Source organism: Dendropsophus ebraccatus, chromosome 3, assembly GCF_027789765.1.
Source record: "Dendropsophus ebraccatus isolate aDenEbr1 chromosome 3, aDenEbr1.pat, whole genome shotgun sequence".
In the NCBI taxonomy this organism is placed as follows: Eukaryota; Metazoa; Chordata; class Amphibia; order Anura; family Hylidae; genus Dendropsophus; species Dendropsophus ebraccatus.
The window spans coordinates 196,893,502-196,914,382 of NC_091456.1; the positions used below are offsets into that span (position 1 = coordinate 196,893,502).

At 44.2% G+C, this 20,881-nt stretch overlaps 1 protein-coding gene and 1 long non-coding RNA gene across 2 annotated transcripts in view; both read right to left on the bottom strand.

Annotated features, from left to right (window-relative positions):
• The window catches only part of LOC138786673 (zinc finger protein 850-like), a 35,190-nt gene extending 19,590 nt beyond the window's left edge, over positions 1 to 15,600 (bottom strand). Inside the window, exons 1-10 of the mRNA XM_069963651.1 lie at positions 15,330 to 15,600; positions 14,733 to 14,900; positions 14,516 to 14,639; positions 14,362 to 14,429; positions 13,854 to 14,265; positions 11,266 to 12,546; positions 5,969 to 6,226; positions 5,358 to 5,831; positions 4,161 to 4,515; positions 3,984 to 4,102 (exon numbers count right to left, since the gene is read on the bottom strand). Coding sequence (XP_069819752.1) covers positions 3,984 to 4,102; positions 4,161 to 4,515; positions 5,358 to 5,831; positions 5,969 to 6,226; positions 11,266 to 12,546; positions 13,854 to 14,265; positions 14,362 to 14,429; positions 14,516 to 14,639; positions 14,733 to 14,900; positions 15,330 to 15,407 — 3,337 coding nt within the window. The 5' untranslated portion in view covers positions 15,408 to 15,600. The remainder of the gene's footprint in view (positions 1 to 3,983; positions 4,103 to 4,160; positions 4,516 to 5,357; positions 5,832 to 5,968; positions 6,227 to 11,265; positions 12,547 to 13,853; positions 14,266 to 14,361; positions 14,430 to 14,515; positions 14,640 to 14,732; positions 14,901 to 15,329) is intronic.
• Positions 15,601 to 17,567: 1,967 nt separating this feature from the next.
• On the bottom strand, positions 17,568 to 19,105 carry LOC138786883 (uncharacterized). The gene is made up of 3 exons (XR_011362238.1): positions 18,976 to 19,105; positions 18,144 to 18,305; positions 17,568 to 18,058 (listed from the first exon to the last, which is right to left on the bottom strand). It is a non-coding gene; the product is annotated as an uncharacterized lncRNA (long non-coding RNA).
• Positions 19,106 to 20,881: the final 1,776 nt, after the last annotated feature.

Sequence of the window (20,881 nt, forward strand, 5' to 3'; positions counted from 1 at the left end):
GTAGCTGAGCTGTATGTGTGTAATGTACATGTAGCTGAGCTGTATATGTGTGTAATGTACATGTAGCTGAGCTGTATATGTGTAATGTATATGTAGCTGAGCTGTATGTGTGTAATGTATATGTAGCTGAGCTGTATATGTGTGTAATGTACATGTAGCTGAGCTGTATATGTGTAATGTATATGTAGCTGAGCTGTATGTGTGTAATGTACATGTAGCTGAGCTGTATATGTGTGTAATGTACATGTAGCTGAGCTGTATGTGTGTAATGTATATGTAGCTGAGCTGTATATGTGTAATGTACATGTAGCTGAGCTGTATATATGTGTAATGTACATGTAGCTGAGCTGTATATGTGTAATGTACATGTAGCTGAGCTGTATGTGTGTAATGTACATGTAGCTGAGCTGTATATGTGTGTAATGTACATGTAGCTGAGCTGTATGTGTGTAATGTACATGTAGCTGAGCTGTATATATGTGTAATGTACATGTAGCTGAGCTGTATATGTGTAATGTACATGTAGCTGAGCTGTATGTGTGTAATGTACATGTAGCTGAGCTGTATGTGTGTAATGTACATGTAGCTGAGCTGTATATGTGTGTAATGTACATGTAGCTGAGCTGTATATGTGTAATGTACATGTAGCTGAGCTGTATATGTGTAATGTACATGTAGCTGAGCTGTATGTGTGTAATGTACATGTAGCTGAGCTGTATATGTGTAATGTACATGTAGCTGAGCTGTATATATGTGTAATGTACATGTAGCTGAGCTGTATGTGTGTAATGTACATGTAGCTGAGCTGTATATATGTGTGTAATGTACATGTAGCTGAGCTGTATATGTGTAATTTACATGTAGCTGAGCTGTATATGTGTGTAATGTACATGTAGCTGAGCTGTATATGTGTGTAATGTACATGTAGCTGAGCTGTATATGTGTGTAATGTACATGTAGCTGAGCTGTATATGTGTAATGTACATGTAGCTGAGCTGTATATGTGTGTAATGTACATGTAGCTGAGCTGTATATGTGTGTAATGTACATGTAGCTGAGCTGTATGTGTGTAATGTGCATGTAGCTGAGCTGTATGTGTGTAATGTACATGTAGCTGAGCTGTATATGTGTAATGTACATGTAGCTGAGCTGTGTGTGTAATGTACATGTAGCTGAGCTGTATATGTGTAATGTACATGTAGCTGTGCTGTATGTGTGTGTAATGTACATGTAGCTGAGCTGTATATGTGTAATGTACATGTAGCTGAGCTGTATATGTAATGTACATGTAGCTGAGCTGTATATGTGTGTAATGTACATGTAGCTGAGCTGTATATATATGTAATGTACATGTAGCTGAGCTGTATATATGTGTAATGTAAATGTAGCTGAGCTGTATGTGTGTAATGTACATGTAGCTGAGCTGTATGTGTGTAATGTACATGTAGCTGAGCTGTATGTGTGTAATGTACATGTAGCTGAGCTGTATATGTGTGTAATGTACATGTAGCTGAGCTGTATATGTGTAATGTACATGTAGCTGAGCTGTATGTGTGTAATGTACATGTAGCTGAGCTGTATATGTGTAATGTACATGTAGCTGAGCTGTATGTGTGTAATGTACATGTAGCTGAGCTGTATATGTGTGTAATGTACATGTAGCTGAGCTGTATATGTGTGTAATGTACATGTAGCTGAGCTGTATATGTGTAATGTACATGTAGCTGAGCTGTATATGTGTGTAATGTACATGTAGCTGAGCTGTATATGTGTAATGTACATGTAGCTGAGCTGTATATATGTGTAATGTACATGTAGCTGAGCTGTATATGTGTAATGTACATGTAGCTGAGCTGTATATGTGTAATGTACATGTAGCTGAGCTGTATATGTGTAATGTACATGTAGCTGAGCTGTATATGTGTGTAATGTACATGTAGCTGAGCTGTATGTGTGTAATGTACATGTAGCTGAGCTGTATATGTGTGTAATGTACATGTAGCTGAGCTGTATATGTGTGTAATGTACATGTAGCTGAGCTGTATATGTGTAATGTACATATAGCTGAGCTGTATATGTGTAATGTACATGTAGCTGAGCTGTATATGTGTAATGTACATGTAGCTGAGCTGTATGTGTGTAATATACATGTAGCTGAGCTGTATATATGTGTAATGTACATGTAGCTGAGCTGTATGTGTAATGTACATGTAGCTGAGCTGTATGTGTGTAATGTACATGTAGCTGAGCTGTATGTGTGTAATGTACATGTAGCTGAGCTGTATGTGTGTAATGTACATGTAGCTGAGCCGTATGTGTGTAATGTACATGTAGCTGAGCCGTATATGTGTAATGTACATGTAGCTGAGCCGTATGTGTGTAATGTACATGTAGCTGTGCTGTATGTGTGTAATGTACATGTAGCTGAGCTGTATATGTGTAATGTTCCATGAAGGAAATCATTATTTGATCCCTTGCTGACTATATTGTCAGGACAGTGGAGGTAGGGACGAGATACGACAGTGAGCCCTGATACTAAACCCACCCACTGTCACTACCTACTTGGCTCAAACGGCCCTAGGCGGCCGTGGACAACCACGAAGACGTTCCCTGTACTAGATACATGCACATAGAACAAGAAAGACAAAACAACACAATAGCGGATAGTCAAACAAGCAAGGTCAAATAGTCGAACAGTCGAATAGTCAAAAAGTCAAGCCAGAGGTCAGGTAAGAGAGTCGATCAAGCAGGGGAAGTTAGGACAGGGAGTGCAGGAATAGACGGGAGCTGGGACCAGGGTATGAAACCTAAATAGCCAGTGCTGAGAAACTGCCTCAGCTTTGTTTTCTACTGACGAAGAGCCCAGTCCGGATCCTCATTGGATCGGCGCTCTAATCCTCCAGGCTCCATACAGGCAGAGAAACCAGTCAGTAACACAGACTACTTTGCTGCAATACTAAAGTCTCTCAGTGATCGGTTAAACTCCCGCATTGCCAGGAAGCTTAGAAGCAAGCGGGTGTGGCACATAGAAGTAAAGCAGGCCCAGTTCACACCAGGTTACTGCACAATCCTGACAGTATACCCCCAGCATGTTTCTGAAAAAGCTAGACCCAAACTGTGCACAGTTTCGAAAAAACTGCTTCTGCTGAGGGGGTAACTGAGTCGGTGGTATGAATAGACGAGTACCTCAGGTTAAAACCATAGTTTCAGAAGAACGATGACATCTTTATTGAGCTGTGCTCATGATTGTTTAAGGCAAACTCTGCTAAGGGTATAAAGTCTCTCCATTTATCTTGGGGATCAGCCACAAAACACCTCAGAAATTGTTCCAGAAATTGGTTAATCCTTTCTGTCTGTCCGTTCGTCTGCGGATGGAAGACAGACAAGAAGCACAAGGAGACACCCAATCGACCACAGAATTATCTCCAGAATTTAGCAACAAACTGAACACCTCGATCAGACACAATGTTCTCAGGAATATCATGCAGGCGCAGAATGTGATTAATGAACATTGTGGCCAGGGTGCGAGCATAAGGGAATTTGCACAAAGGGATAAGATGGCACATCTTAGAAAACCTATCCATAACCACCCAAATTACATTTTTTTCCTTGGACAGAGGCAAATCAGTAATAAAATCCATTGAGATATGTGTCCATGGTCTCGTAGGCACAGGTAGCGGGTGTAATAACCCTTCAGGTGGTCTACGAGGAACCTTGGACCTAGCACAGGTCTCACACGCGTCAACAAAGGCCCTCACATCTCGGGCCCAGGAAGGCCACCAGTAGTGGCGTGAGAGCAAGTATTTTGTTCCTGCCACCCCTGGGTGCTCCCGTTAACACAGAGCTGTGAACCTCCTCCAAGACTCAGAGACTGAGGTTAGGGGGCATAAACAGCAGGGACTGTGAAGTGTTCTGGGGTGCCAAGGACTGAGACTCCGCGATTTAAGGCACCAGATCCGGCTGCAAAATGGCCACTACCACACCAGGGGACAAGATGGTATCAGGTTGGATCCTAGGAGTGGTCTCAACGTCAAAGCTGAGGGACAAAGCGTCAGTCTTGACATTCTTGGAACCAGGCCGGTAGGTTATTTCACAATTAAACCTAGTAAAGAACAAGGCCCATCTGGCGTGGTGTGAGACATTTGGCTTGATCCAAATACATGAGGTTTTTGTGATCAGTGATAACCACCACCTTATGCTTAGCTCCCTCGAGGAAGTGTCTCCATTCGTCAAAGGCCATCTTTATAGCCAACAACTCCCTATTGCCTATGTCTACCTTGGAGAACTTCCTCGTGAAGAATGCAACGGGTTGGAGGTTGGTAAGAGCTGCAGACCCCTGAGATAGAACAGCTCCTATCCTCACCTCAGATGCGTCCACCTCTACTATAAAAGGATGCTCAAAGTCTGGCAGAATCAGCACCGGAAGCTTAGTGAAACACTGCTTGAGCAAATAAGCGTCAGGGGTCCAATTTACCAGATCCGCCCCCTTCTTGGTTAGATCGGTAAGAGGTTTGGCTATGAGCAAGAAGTTTTTGATAAATTTCTGGTAATAATTAGCAAAACCCAAGAACCTCTGTAGAGCCTTAAGGTTATTGCGTCACTGCCAGTTCTCAATGGCTTGGACCTTAAGAGGGTCCATACTAAACGAGTTAGAGGTGATGTTATACCCCAAAAATGAGACCTCCTGAATACCAAATTGGCACTTAGACAGCTTGGCACATAACTGATTAGCCCTCAAAAGGTCCATGACAGTGCGGACATGCAAAATTTAAGAAGACCAGTCGGGGGAAAACTATCATCAAGATACACAACCAGAAAACGACCAAGGTACTCACGGAATACGTTATTCACAAAATGTTGGAAGACTGCCGGAGCATTGCTTAACCCAAAGGGCATAACGAGGTATTTGAAATGCCTTCAGGGGTATTGAAAGAAGTCTTCCATTCATCACCTTCTTTGCTCCCCGCAAATCAATTTTTGAACACCATTTAGCACCCACAATCTGGTTAAACAAGTCCGGGATAAGGGGTAGCGGGTGCTGGTTCTTAACTGTGATCTTGTTTAACGCTCTATCGTCAATACAGGGCCGAAGCCCACCGTCTTCTTTGCCCACAAAAAAGAATCCCGCCCCCAAAGCAAAGGAGGAGGGGCGAATGTGTTCTCATCAAACACATCTGTGTAGTCAGCTAGAAATCCTGGAATCTCCCCCTCCCCAGTGGAACATTTCGCAAGTGTCACCGCAATACAATGAGGACCACACTTAGGCCCCCACCGAGTAAGTTCACTGCTGGCCCAATCGAACACTGGATTATGAGCTTCCAGCAAGGGTAACCCCAAGATCACATCAGAAGACTAACCCTGCAAAAGAAGAAAATCGAGGGTCTCGACATGAACAGACACCACCTTAACTTCAAGGTGGGGGGTAATATACCGTACACCTCCTTGGGCAAAGGGAGCCGAGTCAGCTCCAGTGATGTTCACTGGACACTTGAACTGAAGGGGAAATGCTTCCAACCCAGACCAAAACACGGGGTTAATGAAATTAGCAGAAGACCCAGAATCGACCTGAGCATACCCAAAAATGCAACTATTCCCCAACACCAGTGAGATAGGTAACAATAGCTTGTTCCTTCTCATGAAGGTTTCCTGTGCGCCTGAGAGACCCCCTCGATAGTTGCTCAGGCGCCTGGAGCTTTCTGGCAATGGTTCAGGCCTGGAGGGACATCGCCGTACTCTATGTCTCGCTTTTCCACAGTACAGGCAAAGGTTGTTCTGTAGACGGTGTGCCTGTCTGGCCTTGGCATCTGTGTCATCGTCTTGCATCAGCTCCTCTCGAGGGGGTGCAACAGGTGGGGCAGGTTTATAGGGAAGGAGGTTGGAAACAAATAGGTTCTAGTCAGGTCTGGGGAACCCCTCTCCCTCTGTCAGTCCCTCAACCACCGATGTTCCCGAATGGCCAAGGTCATACTCTCTTCGAGGGTGTCAGGAGTCAAGTAGGCCACTAGCATGTCTTTTAGTCGGTCACTCAGCCCGGCCCGGAATTGGAACCGGAGAGCAGAGTCGTTCCAAGTGGAAGGGCCGCTCCACTGCCGAAACACTGAATAGTCCTCTACTGGACGTTCACCTTGCCGTAGCCTGGTTAGTTGTTGCAGAAACCAGCCGAAACGTTGCGGGAATAGGATGTGAATAAAGAAATCACGTTTGCTGTGAGCAGTGCTGTCTCCTTCTGAATTTGTTAGGCAGAGAAACCAGTCAATCACACAGACTACTCAGCTGCAATAATCAAGTCTCCCAGTGATCAGTTTAACTCCCGCATTGCCATGAAGCTGAGAAGCAAGCTGGTGTAGCACATAGAAGTTAAAACAGGCCCAGTTCACACCAGGTTACTGCACAATCCTGACAAATAGTCTATAATTTTAAGATTAATTTTAACAGTGAGAGAATATCAAAAATAAAATCCACAAAAATCACACTGTATAAATTATATAAATTTATTAGCATTTTTCAGACAGAAATAAGTATTTGATCCCCTAAAAATAATTAGGAGTTCTGGCTCCTACAGACCAGTCATACGCTCCTAATTCACCAGGTTACCTCCATTATAGATGGCCGTCCAGGTTACCTGCATTATAGATGGCCGTCTTACATTGTCACCTGTAGAAAAGACTCCCATCCCCAATCAGTCAGACTCTAACCTCTACAACATGGGCAAGTCTCCAATGAACACCTGGATGATTCTGAGAGTGATCAGAGAAGGTGCAGGGGTCAGATGAAACAAACATTCAGCTCTTTGGCATTAACTCTATTTGCCGTGTTTGGAGGACGAGAAATGCCGCCTATGACCCAAAGAACTCCGACCCCACTGTCAGGCATGGAGGGGAAACATGTTTTGGGGGTGTTTCTCTGCCAACCGCATCAGTGGGACAATGGATAGAGCCGTGTACTTTAAAATCCGGAGTAACAACCTCCTTCCCTCCACTAGGACATTAATATTGAGTCCTGGCCGGGTCTCCCAGCATGACCCAAAACGTACAGCCCAGGCAACAAAGGAGCCGCTTGAAAAGCCGAGAAAGACGGAATAGTGCTTACTCGTCTCTCTCTGGCTGCTCTGTAGGGGTGAATAGAGCCGCGGGTCACGTACTGCGGCTCTATTCATAACACAGAACTCAGATACGGAGATGGGGGGGGGGGGGGTCTGGTCAGGTCTTGTGGTGTTATCCAGTCACAGTATGGTGGTAGTGGTCAGGTGTAGTATTGTGGTGTTATCCAGTCACAGTATGGTGGTATCAGGTGGCGTCACACACAGAATTACCCTGGTAACCCCCTCCACGCTGATCCAACTTTGCTGTAATGTCCTTATATATATTATACATGTAATGTGTGTGGCCTCCATGTGCCTGTATGACCTCCCTACAAGCCTGCTCCTGATGAGGTGTATGACCTCCCTACAAGCCTGCTCCTGATGAGGTGGCTGTATGACCTCCCTACAAGGCCTGGGCATGCTCCTGATGATGTGTCTGTATGACCTCCCTACAAGGCCTGGGCATGCTTCTGATGAGGTGTCTGTATGACCTCCCTACAAGCCTGCTCCTGATGAGGTGGCTGTATGACCTCCCTACAAGCATGCTCCTGATGACGTGGCTGTATGACCTCCCTACAAGGCCCTGGCATGCTCCTGATGAGGTGTCTGTATGACCTCCCTACAAGGCCCGGGCATACTCCTGATGAGGTGTCTGTATGACCTCCCTACAAGGCCTGGGCATGCTCCTGATAAGGCTGTATGACCTCCCTACAAGGCCGGGGCATGCTCCTGATGAGGTGTCTGTATGACCTCCCTACAAGGCCCGGGCATGCTCCTGATGAGGTGTCTGTATGACCTCCCTACAAGGCCCGGGCATGCTCCTGATGAGGTGTCTGTATGACCTCCCTACAAGGCCCGGGCATGCTCCTGATGAGGTGTCTGTATGACCTCCCTACAAGGCCCGGGCATACTCCTGATGAGGTGTCTGTATGACCTCCCTACAAGGCCCGGGCATGCTCCTGATGAGGTGGCTATATGACCTCCCTACAAGGTCCGGGCATGCTCCTGATGAGGTGGCTGTATAACCTCCCTACAAGGCCCGGGCATGCTCCTGATGAGGTGTCTGTATGACCTCCCTACAAGACCCGGGCATGCTCCTGATGAGGTGGCTGTATGACCTCCCTACAAGGCCCGGGCATGCTCCTGATGAGGTGGCTGTATGACCTCCCTACAAGGCCCGGGCATGCTCCGGATGAGGTAACTGTATGACCTCCCTACAAGGCCCGGGCATGCTCCTGATGAGGTGTCTGTATGACCTCCCTACAAGGCCCGGGCATGCTCCTGATAAGGTGTCTGTATGATCTCCCTACAAGGCCCGGGCATGCTCCTGATGAGGTGTCTGTATGACCTCCCTACAAGGCCCGGGCATGCTCCCGATGAGGTGTCTGTATGACCTCCCTACAAGGCCCGGGCATGCTCCCGATGAGGTGTCTGTATGACCTCCCTACAAGGCCCGGGCATACTCCTGATGAGGTGGCTGTATAACCTCCCTACAAGGCCCGGGCATGCTCCTGATGTGGTGTCTGTATGACCTCCCTACAAGGCCCGGGCATGCTCCTGATAAGGTGTCTGTATGACCTCCCTACAAGGCCCGGGCATGCTACTGATGAGGTGTCTGTATGACCTCCCTACAAGACCCGGGCATGCTCCTGATGAGGTGGCTGTATGATCTCCCTACAAGGCCCGGGCATGCTCCTGATAAGGTGGCTGTATGACCTCCCTACAAGGCCCGGGCATGCTCCTGATGAGGTGTCTGTATGACCTCCCTACAAGGCCCGGGCATGCTACTGATGAGGTGTCTGTATGACCTCCCTACAAGGCCCGAGCATGCTTCTGATGAGGTGGCCGATGGTCTCCTGAGGGATCTCCTCCTAGACCTGGACTATAGCCGCTGCCTACTCCTGGACAGCCTGTGCTGCAACGTGATGTTGGTTGATGGAGCCAGTTTCTAACGGTTTTTGCAGACACTCCTCCAGCCTCTGGACACTACGCTGACAGACACAGCAAACTTTCTTGCCACAGCTGACATTGATGTGCCATCCTGGATGAGCTGCACTACCTGAGCCACCTGTGTGGGTTGTAGAGTCCGTCTCATGCTACCATGAATATGAAAGCACCACCAACATTCAAAAGTCACCAAAACAGTCAGAAAGCCTAGGTAGTGAGAAGTGGTCTGTGGTCCCCACCTGCAGAACGCTGCTAATTGGCCGTCACCTCGGTCAGAGAGATATGGTAGTTGCTCGGTGTTGGCAACAATGGATCACGGAAGGGAGAGTCTACCATCACAGGGGATAAGAGCGGCCATGTCTGCACCTGCTAGGTCACCAGGCACAGATATATATATATACCTTTTTTCTTGCACTTTCCTGCTTGGTTATGTCACCGGATTTTTGCACGGCCACTTTTATCGTCTCGTGAATTGTTGTATTGTGTGATTTCATTCTATTTTGTATCTTTTATTTGCTGCTGTGTTCATCTACGTTGAGTCTTACTGGGACCAGTGTATGAATGTCTTAGTTTTTAGGTGTTTTTCACTTGTTCCGTGGTCGTTTTCTGTATGTCATTAAAGGATTAAGGGTACAAACACACACGACGAAACTCGCTGCGGATCCCGTCCCTGTTTACTCAATGAGAGACAAACTCGCAGCAGCGATGTACATCCCTTCTGCGAGTTTGTCTGCAGCCTGCCCCGTTAACCCCCCGGCCGCCGGACACTATACATTGCCGGGTCCCACCACTCGTCTCTGTAGAACTCGACATTGAAATACAACAAAGAAGAGGGAGCTCACCTCACAATTTAATATCAATGGGGGTGCAGCTTGGCGTCCAAATAAGTCAAACCAAACCAAAGAAGAAACAAGCTAAACACCATAATAGCGCACACCTAGCGCAGTATATAATCAAATTTTATTTATACATGATTCCAAAGAAAAACAAGACAAAAAAGAAGCATCATAACAAACATGATCAAAAACAATTAAAAAACCATATAGGTATATAAGCAATCCAAAGAGTGAGAGGTTATGATAGTCCTCTCACTACATCAGGACATCACCAACGCGTGTCGTCACCGCAGTGACTTCATCAGGGGTGATTAGACCCCTGATGAAGTCACTGCGGTGACGACACGCGTTGGGTCTCAGTCAGGACACCGGATCTCATGGTCGTAGGGTGATCAGATGACCTTTCTTGTTATTTGTGCTTACCTACTGGCGTTTTATTATATTTGTACATTTACACCATGTCATAGTTTGTAGCACTCAAGCACTTTATATTTCAGCACTTTTTACACCAAGTTGTTCTTAGGCATTTGTGATAATCAGTGACACATTAGTAGAGGATATTTAGAGAATCACCTGTGACGTTTGGGTTTAATTATATATTTATAACGCCAGTCTGTGTATTTTACTATACTGCACAATAAGATAGCGTCTTTGTATAATATATATATATATATATATATATATATATATATATATATATATATATATATATATATGTTTTGACCATGAGGAAGGATTGTTTTTTCTGGTGATGTCCTGATGTAGTGAGAGGACTATCATATCCTCTCCCTCTTTGGATTGCTTATATACCTATATGGTTTTTTTAAATTGTTTTTAATCATGTTTTTTATGGTGCTTCTTTTTTGTCTTGTTTTTCTTTGGAATCATGTATAAATAAAATTTGATTATATACTCTATTTTGGAGTTGTGCGCTATTTTGGTGTTTAGCTTGTTTCTTCTTTGGTTTGGTCTGTAGAACTCGACAGACATCTTCAGCTCCACTGTTTTCCAGCACCTTCTTACCTCTTACTTCCCGTCCATAGGGCCTCATTTATGGCCTATACAGTAAGTACCAACCTTTTTGCCCCCCCATACCTTAAAGAGAACCAATCACCAGGAAAACCTTTGTTACAGGGAATCTGTCACTAGGTATATTCCACTATATATATATATATATATATATATATATATCCACATGAGATGGAGGGAGAGGAGACTAAGGTTTAGAAGAAACATTTTATTACCAATTGATGAGAAGTTTGGAGCTGCGGTATATGATATCTGTATTACCGCCACATCTCCTCTGTACATGGGGAATACATAGCTGTGGTATCTGGCTTCTATCTGCTTTCTGGAGAACAGACGTCTGACTGATCACTGAGAGATCTGACTTGGATTATCCGAAGTGAATGTTCTGATGTTCAATAAGTCCATCTTTCCGCATATAACATTTCCCACAAATATCACATGAAAATGGCTTCAATCCTGTGTGAGTTCTTTGATGTGAATCAAGCTGGGATTTCACAGGAAAACCTCTCCCACATTCTGAACATGAAAATGGCTTCTCCCCTGTGTGAATTCTTAGATGTTTAACAAAATCTGACTTGTAGGTAAAACATTTCCCACATTCTAAACATGCAAATGGCTTCTCCCCTGTGTGAATTTTTTGATGTTTAACAAGATGTGATTTCTCAGTAAAACATTTTCCACATTCTGAACATATAAAAGGCTTCTCTCCTGTGTGAATTCTTTGATGGTTAACAAGACCTGATTTGTTACTAAAACATTTTTCACATTCAGAACATTGATATGGCTTCTCCCCTCTGTGAATCCTTTGATGTATAAGAAAATCAGAATTTTGCCTAAAACGCTTCCCACATTCTAGACAGGAAATTAGCTTCTCAACTATAAGAGCTCTTTCATTTGTAGTGATCTGTGATTGTTTGAAAAAACTTTTTTCACTATCTGAACATGAAGATGGTTTCTCTCCTGTGTGAGTTTTTTGATGTTTAACAAGACTTGATTTATAATTGAAACATTTCTCACATTCTGAACATGGAAATGGCTTCTCTATTGTGTGAGTTTTTTGATGTTTAGCAAGACTTGATTTACTATTAAAACGTTTTACACATTCTGAACATGAAAATGGCAAATCTCCAGTGTGAATTCTTGTATGTGTAACAAGAGCTGATTTGCAAGTAAAAGATTTCCCACATCGTGAACATGAAAACGGCTTCTCCCCTGTGTGAGTCTTTTCATGTCTAAGAAGAGCTGATTTGCAAGGAAAAGCTTTCCCACAGGCTGAACATGAAAATGGCTTTTCCCCTGTGTGAATTATTCTATGTCTTACAAGAGCTGATTTGCCAGTAAAACATTTCCCACATTCTGAACATGAAAATGGCTTTTCCCCTGTGTGAATTATTCTATGTCTTACAAGAGCTGATTTGCCAGTAAAACATTTCCCACATATTGAACATAAGAATGGCTTTTCCTTGTTTTGATTAATAAACTGTGATAAATCAGAATACAGGACGGTATTAAAAGGATCAGATGACAGATCTGTGCTGTGAAGGACTGAGGGTAGATCTGGGGTAAAAGAACATTTTCCATATGTATGATCATGATCATGTGCTTTATAACCTGAATATATCAGATTTCCCTCTGATCTCCGGGTACAGTCACCTGACAATAGAGAAGAGAGGATTTATGAGTAATAACCTTAGAGATGTTTCAGTTTAATCACTGTGCTTGCACATATGAAATATATAAGTTTCTTCTCTTTTTATACTAGCTATATACCCCACATGGGGGTAACAGGGAAAAAAACAACTCCCAGGCAGGAGTATCAGGGACATAATAGAGAATATTAAAAACGTTACTCGCTTTCTGCCCTCTAGTCATCCCTGCACATAAAGACTTGCTCTCCTGCCTCCTCCTATGCTAGGTTGGTTTATGTTCTATTAGATGAAATCTTAAGCCATTTACTCTTATATCTGTCAGACATTACAAGCTAGACAACATACGGCCTCTAGTTGGCTTCATCTTTCCCTCCCATTTAGAGGACTGCTTTGAAGTCCTTTGTGTTGTGCTGCTGCGGAATGATCAGGAAAACCAAAATTCACTTACAGAAATTTTGATTTCCTTGAGTCCGTAGGCAGCACAAGCTTCTCACCCTGGATTACTTGTTATTGCTATATAAAAAAATACACTGGTTCCCGGTCTGGTGATTGGCTTTATAGAGCGGATACTTAGAAGCTTAATCGATTTATTACTAATTATCCTGTCCCTGTGTGATTGTATCGTGGGGGATTTATCCTATGTGTTGTGCCGCCTACAGACTACAGGAAATAACAATTTTGGTATTAAAGGAGTCAGAATATATATTTTTTTTAAGTAGTAAAATAAAAATTATATACATTGGGCATCACTGTAATCGTACAGACATGAGGAATATAGATAACATGCCAGTTTTAGCTGAAATTTTAAAAATATAATTTTTTTTTTCAATCTCACCTTTTTTGGCTTTGCAGCACATTTTATGGAACAATGTAGCGTGTCATTACAAAGTAAAATTGGTGTCACAAAGAATAAGAGCTCATGTGGGTCTGTAGGTGAAAAAATTAAAGCGCTATGGCCTTTTATACAGGAGAAGGAAAAAACGAAAGTACAAAAAAGAAACTTAGCTGTGACATGAAGGGGTTAATGGGTGGACATTCTCACATTGTGTGTGTGTGGGGGGGGGGGGTGTCACACAGTAACTTGATGGGAGTCTAATAGGAGATAATATCATGTGCCTCAAAATAGGGTAAATACTCCCCCCTCATCAGTAGTGACAGCAGATGAGATCGGCCTCATCCACTTAGATGTATTTTATGTTCATATTATAGATGCACAGTGTGTGTTATCTCCTATAATGTGTCCCTGTATGGGGGATATACCGCAGAGACTGACAGGACACAGAGCTTATAATATTCCTCCTGGGCGCTTACCTGTAGTGATGTCCTCCTTATACTGCTCATCACTGCTGTCATCTGTCTCTTCTTCTTTTATCCTTATGTCTATAGCATTAATAGAGTTCACATCTTCCCCTGTACTGACGTCCTCCTTATACTGCTCATCACCGCTCACATCCATCTCTTCTTTAACTATTAAGTCCGAAGCATCAATATTTTTCAGATCTTCACCCTGAATCATAAGCACGTTCCTCGTAGTAATATCCTCCTTATACTGCTCATCACAACTCACATCTGTCTCTTCTTCTTTTATCCTTATGTCTATAACATTGATAGAGTTCACATCTTTTGCCATAGTGATGTCCTCCTTATACTGCTCATTACTGCCGTCATCTGTCTCTTCTTTAACTTTTATGTCTGGAGCATCAATATAGTCCAGATCTTCCCCCTGATTCATAAGATGTGAGAGAAATATTGTAAAAGTCATCAGACAGGAGGAGAAGTCAGGTGGGATGTACAGATCATAGGGAAGATCTCCATCTACCTGATCCTGATCCTGTGGGAGAAGAGGACGGGGACATCTCTCTGGTGCTGTTCTCTTACTGGATCTGACTGGAGGGAACACATACAGAGACTGAATTCATTCTTTCCATCCAGATAATAAAGAGAGGAGGTGTGTATATAGTCCTGTCTATTACCTGCTGATGGGAGGGGCTGCTGATCCTCCAGCATCACATCCTTGTACTGATCCTTGTGTCCTTCTACATACTCCCACTCCTCCATGGAGAAATAGACCGCCACGTCCTGACACCTTATAGGAACCTGACACACACAATGATCACACAGTCATCCCCCCCACCCCTCCAGTGGTGTTACTGTATAATGTCCCAGCATTCCCAGCAGCCACAGTCTCACCTCTCCACTCAGCAGCTCCACCATCTTGTTGGTGACTTCTAGGATCTTCTCTTCCTCCATTTCCTCATGTATCAGGGGCCCCGGGATTGGGCTCAGGGTTCTTCCCCATCCTTCACACCCAGGGGCCCCACAGCGCCCACTAGAGGACTTCTTCACTACTGTGTAATCCTGTGTATGGAGAGACACATTACTATCACTCCATCCATTCCCAGAATCCCTCACCTCTCCAGTCCTATCCATCTGTTATTCCATAGATAAGAATGATGTCATGATGACATCACTCCCAGAATCCCTCACCTCCCCAGTCCTATCCATCTGTTATTCCATAGATAAGAATGATGTCATGATGACATCACTCCCAGAATCCCTCACCTCTCCAGTCCTATCCATCTGTTATTCCATAGATAAGAATGATGTCATGATGACATCACTCCCAGAATCCCTCACCTCCCCAGTCCTATCCATCTGTTATTCCATAGATAAGAATGATGTCATGATGACATCACTCCCAGAATCCCTCACCTCCCCAGTCCTATCCATCTGTTATTCCATAGATAAGAATGATGTCATGATGACATCACTCCCAGAATCCCTCACCTCCCCAGTAAGCAGGAAGAGTATGTGTAGGGTGAGGGTTATTATCCTCTCGGCCATCTTGTCTCTGTCTCTCTCCATGGTTGATGGGTCGGTCTCTTATATAGAAGATATCAGCAGAGGATCCTGGAGGGAAGAGGAGGAGACAATGTAATGCGGCTCTAGATTCCTGGAGATAGAAATATACATGGACAGGAGGGGATATGGGGGAACATGGGAGGAGACAGGAAAGTGCAGAGGAGGAAGGACGTCTATGGCCGCAGTCCCTGCTCCCTCACATAGTGTCTATGGTGGACAGGAGCCGTGTGCTTCCCCTGTGCTTCCAGGACCTGCCATGATGTCACAGTCATGTGATCAGTCACATGGAGGAGGAGAAGGAGGAGTCACATGACCAGGGGCTGCTGCTCAGTGTATGCAGGACTCTGCTGTGCTGGATGAGCTGAAGTGATGAAACATTTCTAAATAGCACCAGCAGCATGTACTTCTGGTAAGGAATATTTGGGATCGTTAGACATTACACACATATACAGCTCAGCTACATGTACATTACACACATACAGCTCAGCTACATGTACATTACACATATATACAGCTCAGCTACATGTACATTACACACATACAGCTCAGCTACATGTACATTACACACATACAGCTCAGCTACATGCACATTACACATATATACAGCTCAGCTACATGTACATTACACACATACAGCTCAGCTACATGTACATTACACACATACAGCTCAGCTACATGTACATTACACACATACAGCTCAGCTACATGTACATTACACACATATACAGCTCAGCTACATGTACATTACACATACAGCTCAGCTACATGTACATTACACATACAGCTCAGCTACATGTACATTACACATATACAGCTCAGCTACATGTACATTACACACATATACAGCTCAGCTACATGTACATTACACACATATACAGTTCAGCTACATGTACATTACACATATATACAGCTCAGCTACATGTACATTACACACATACAGCTCAGCTACATGTACATTACACACATACAGCTCAGCTACATGTACATTACACATACAGCTCAGCTACATGTACATTACACATATACAGCTCAGCTACATGTACATTACACATATACAGCTCAGCTACATGTACATTACACACATACAGCTCAGCTACATGTACATTACACACATATACAGCTCAGCTACATGTACATTACACACATACAGCTCAGCTACATGTACATTACACATATACAGCTCAGCTACATGTACATTACACATATATACAGCTCAGCTACATGTACATTACATATATATACAGCTCAGCTACATGTACATTACACATATATACAGCTCAGCTACATGTACATTACACACATACAGCACAGCTACATGTACATTACACATATACAGCTCAGCTACATGTACATTACACACATATACAGCTCAGCTACATGTACATTACACATATACAGCTCAGCTACATGTACATTACACATATACAGCTCAGCTACATGTACATTACACACATGAGGAGAGAATGTACAGCCAGCTCTCTCTTGCTTTTGTTCCCCAATGAGACGAAACCCCCCTCCCCTCTGTGATGTGATTAGAATCAATAGAGCCCCATCACAGAGGTCAGGGGCCCACCCCTGGGGACCCACCTCCAATACTTTATGCCTGGACGTTACTAAGGAATAGACCGGCAATGTGCACAGGAATTGTTTTTGGACGGCTCGCCTCCTTGTGTTTTTTCCACTTTACATAGAGGTTATACTGTGGAGTGTATTGTTCAGAGGCTGTGATAGCACGACTTGGGCGTGTTAGGTGCACCCAGGCATGCTTCCCCTGCTGCCCCCATTGCAGGTGTTTACATCATTTTCTAAGCTGTCATTGTGGACTTGGAAACCTAAATTCGACCACTTGGAGGTCACCAAGAAACAAGCATTTTTCTCCTGTTGACTTAAATGGGGTTCGATATTTGATAGAATAGTCAAACATCACAGTCTATTCAAAGCAAATTTTGAATATTTTACTATTCGCTTATCTCTAACCTGGTCATGTCCGGAACTTGTATCTTCTGGACTGAAATAAATGTCACCTCCGGCAGTGGTTCCCCCTGGGGTGTTGGGTTCTCTTGATGAGGAGCAGTGACATCATAATGGTGTATATATATATAGGAAAAACACTCAATCAAAGGCTCATAAGTGGTAGACTATACACTAGATTATATAGTGCAATACAAATTTTATTGGATAGTCAAAAAATAATAATAAACAGTGCTTCATATGTACAGTGACTAATCTTCTTTAGAAGGCAAGATAGCATCCATATTGGATAGTCAATGAACAGTATATGGATTAGTAGGTAGGTGTCTGTCCACGGTGGGGGTGGCTACTGCACCCTACCTCACTCTAGGAGACCGCTGGGACTTAAGCAATCTCAGTACCCAACGGAAAATGTCCCTATTCTTTTGGTAGGTGCAAAAAAGTTCGTCTAGGAGTGGTATTGTCGTCACCTCCTATCAGTTAGTAACGGTCATACGTCCGTACAGTGTGTGTAAATACAGGGCTGTACAGTGTCAGTTCAGCATAGATTATGGTAGATACTGAGATCTAAGGCAGCAGTTTAAATTATTCCACAGGTCATCCGACGCGTTTCCCCCCTTTGGTAGGGATAGTTGGGTTCATCAGGGATGTTTCGTTTGTGGATGGTCAGCCGTGTAGCAGATCTAGTGAAGGTAAGTATATACAGTGTATCAGTACCCTGTTGTGTTGCCATAAATAGATGCTTAGAGAAATATTAAAAGGTGCTACCTCTCACATATGTCAGCTCCATGTAGTAGTTGTTGCACAGAGATCCAATAACATTAGTATAGATGATGGGAAAAGATGATTGATGGCGTCATCAAGCCACTAGAAATAGATGCCGGTATGGGGTAGCAAGATATTCCCCCAAATAAGTATAGATGAGGGTGCCTATGAAAAACAGATACCATCCTATTGGTCATTAAATGGGCACTGTCGTTTTTTTTTGTTTTTTTTTTAATGAATAGTAAATACAATTTGGAAACACTTTCTAATTTACTCCTATTAAAAATTTTGTTATTATCACAATTAAAATAAAAGATATAAATTCTGCCAGCAGGGGGCACTGTTTCTGTTTTTTCATGTCTCTCCTCTTATGACGAAAATCATGACTGATGAAAAAAAAAAAAAGAGTCATGAATGCTCGCTCCCGCACAGGCCAGTAACTTGATTGGCAGATCTACAGAGCGCGCTGCGCGTTCACAGTGAAGATACAGGACAGTGCAGTTCTGTGGTTCTGTGGAGCTCTGACACACAGGAAAGTTATCGCCTGCTGCTGAAAACAACCTCCGGTCCCTGGAAGTGAATACCCTGCCGGCTCATACAGGACAAGGATTACTCATTTCACTCAGGTAATATAATTTGTGGTAAAATCGGGACCTGAGGGTGGTCTCTTCTTATGGCCCCAGTGACCACCCTGCTCCCTGGGGAGATAAGAATAGGCCATCTGAAGGCCCCGATTTTATAATGTTTATTACAATGCCTCTGTGTCATCACTACTCTGCTTGTTATGTGCCCCGGTTAGTGACCTTCGCTTTCAGCTTCACACCGCTCCACTTACTTGCTCTGTGCTGGTGTTTCTTTGCTGATGATGTCTGTGTCAGTGACTGCTCAGGGGCCTTGATTAGAGCTGCTCCTGCCCGATCTTCCTAAGCTGCTGCTGTGTATGTAAGTGACTCCTCAGAGCTTCTCCTGCCCGATCTTCCTAAGCTTCCACAGCAGCAGCTTAGGAAGATCGTGCAGGGGCAGCTCTAATCAGTCACTTATATACATACACAGCAGCAGCTTAGGAAGATCGTGCAGGGGCAGCTCTAATCAGTCACTTATATACATACACAGCAGCAGCTTAGGAAGATCGGGCAGGGGCAGCTCTAATCAGTCACTTATATACATACACAGCAGCAGCTTAGGAAGATCGTGCAGGGGCAGCTCTAATCAGTCACTTATATACATACACAGCAGCAGCTTAGGAAGATCGGGCAGGGGCAGCTCTAATCAGTCACTTATATACATACACAGCAGCAGCTTAGGAAGATCGTGCAGGGGCAGCTCTAATCAGTCACTTATATACATACACAGCAGCAGCTTAGGAAGATCGTGCAGGGGCAGCTCTAATCAGTCACTTATATACATACACAGCAGCAGCTTAGGAAGATCGGGCAGGGGCAGCTCTAATCAGTCACTTATATACATACACAGCAGCAGCTTAGGAAGATCGTGCAGGGGCAGCTCTAATCAGTCACTTATATACATACACAGCAGCAGCTTAGGAAGATCGGGCAGGGGCAGCTCTAATCAGTCACTTATATACATACACAGCAGCAGCTTAGGAAGATCGTGCAGGGGCAGCTCTAATCAGTCACTTATATACATACACAGCAGCAGCTTAGGAAGATCGTGCAGGGGCAGCTCTAATCAGTCACTTATATACATACACAGCAGCAGCTTAGGAAGATCGGGCAGGGGCAGCTCTAATCAGTCACTTATATACATACACAGCAGCAGCTTAGGAATATCGGGCAGGAGCAGCTCTAATCAGTCACTTATATACACAGTGGGCTGATGCTGGTTGGATTCCGGCATGTGGAGGGCGGGGCTTCAGGCAGGGAGCAGTTCATTTGAGGTTGTTAGCAGGGGGGGTGGGTTATACCATGATCTCAGCTGTCTCGGAGCATTTATAAAGCTGTGGATAACAGAAAGGACCACAGTACAGGGTGGGAGAATGTTTTATTATCACAATGAGAGAATCCCACCCTGTATTGTCCTCCTCTCTGCTAATAAACAGCTATAGAAAACATAGAGGAGAGTAATACAAGGTGGGATGAAGCTGATTGGCTGCTGTCACATGGGGGGCGGGGCTTCACGCCAGAGCTGTGCGCGTTCATGTGAGACAGACAAGCTACTTCACTTCAGGAAAGTACACGCCCCCCAGTAATGACTGATGAAAAATCAGTGAGCAGCACATCCAGGGGAATATTGGGGCTCAGGAGCTGCGGATTTTTGCCAAAATTTGCACAGAGCCTAATCTAAGGTAGCACTATGTATTTATGAATTTTTATTTTTTTTCGCAAAACGACAGGTACACTTTAAAGGTGCGTATGTGTCTGTAAGTATAGAGATACTGTGGGTGCAATACGCATACCTGAGACGTGGGTATATCAAGAGTCCCTCCAAGATGATGTGTAAGATGAGCAGCCCAGCACGTGGAGACCCTCCTAGATGTGGACACATATGAACCACCAGACCTCATGTGGGAGAAATCCTGGGGCAATGTTGTAAGAGGGGAGATGTAACACTCACGTTTGGATGCAGAGGGGAGTGCCGATGTGGCGCTTCTGACAGCCGATGTGCGTCTGATGGGACCGTTGGCCAGCGCGTCCTTAAGAGCGCATGGCTGTGTGGGCGTGGAGGGGACGCTATGACGCGATGACGTCAGTGCGTCGTGTCTCCGCCGAATCCGCGCATGC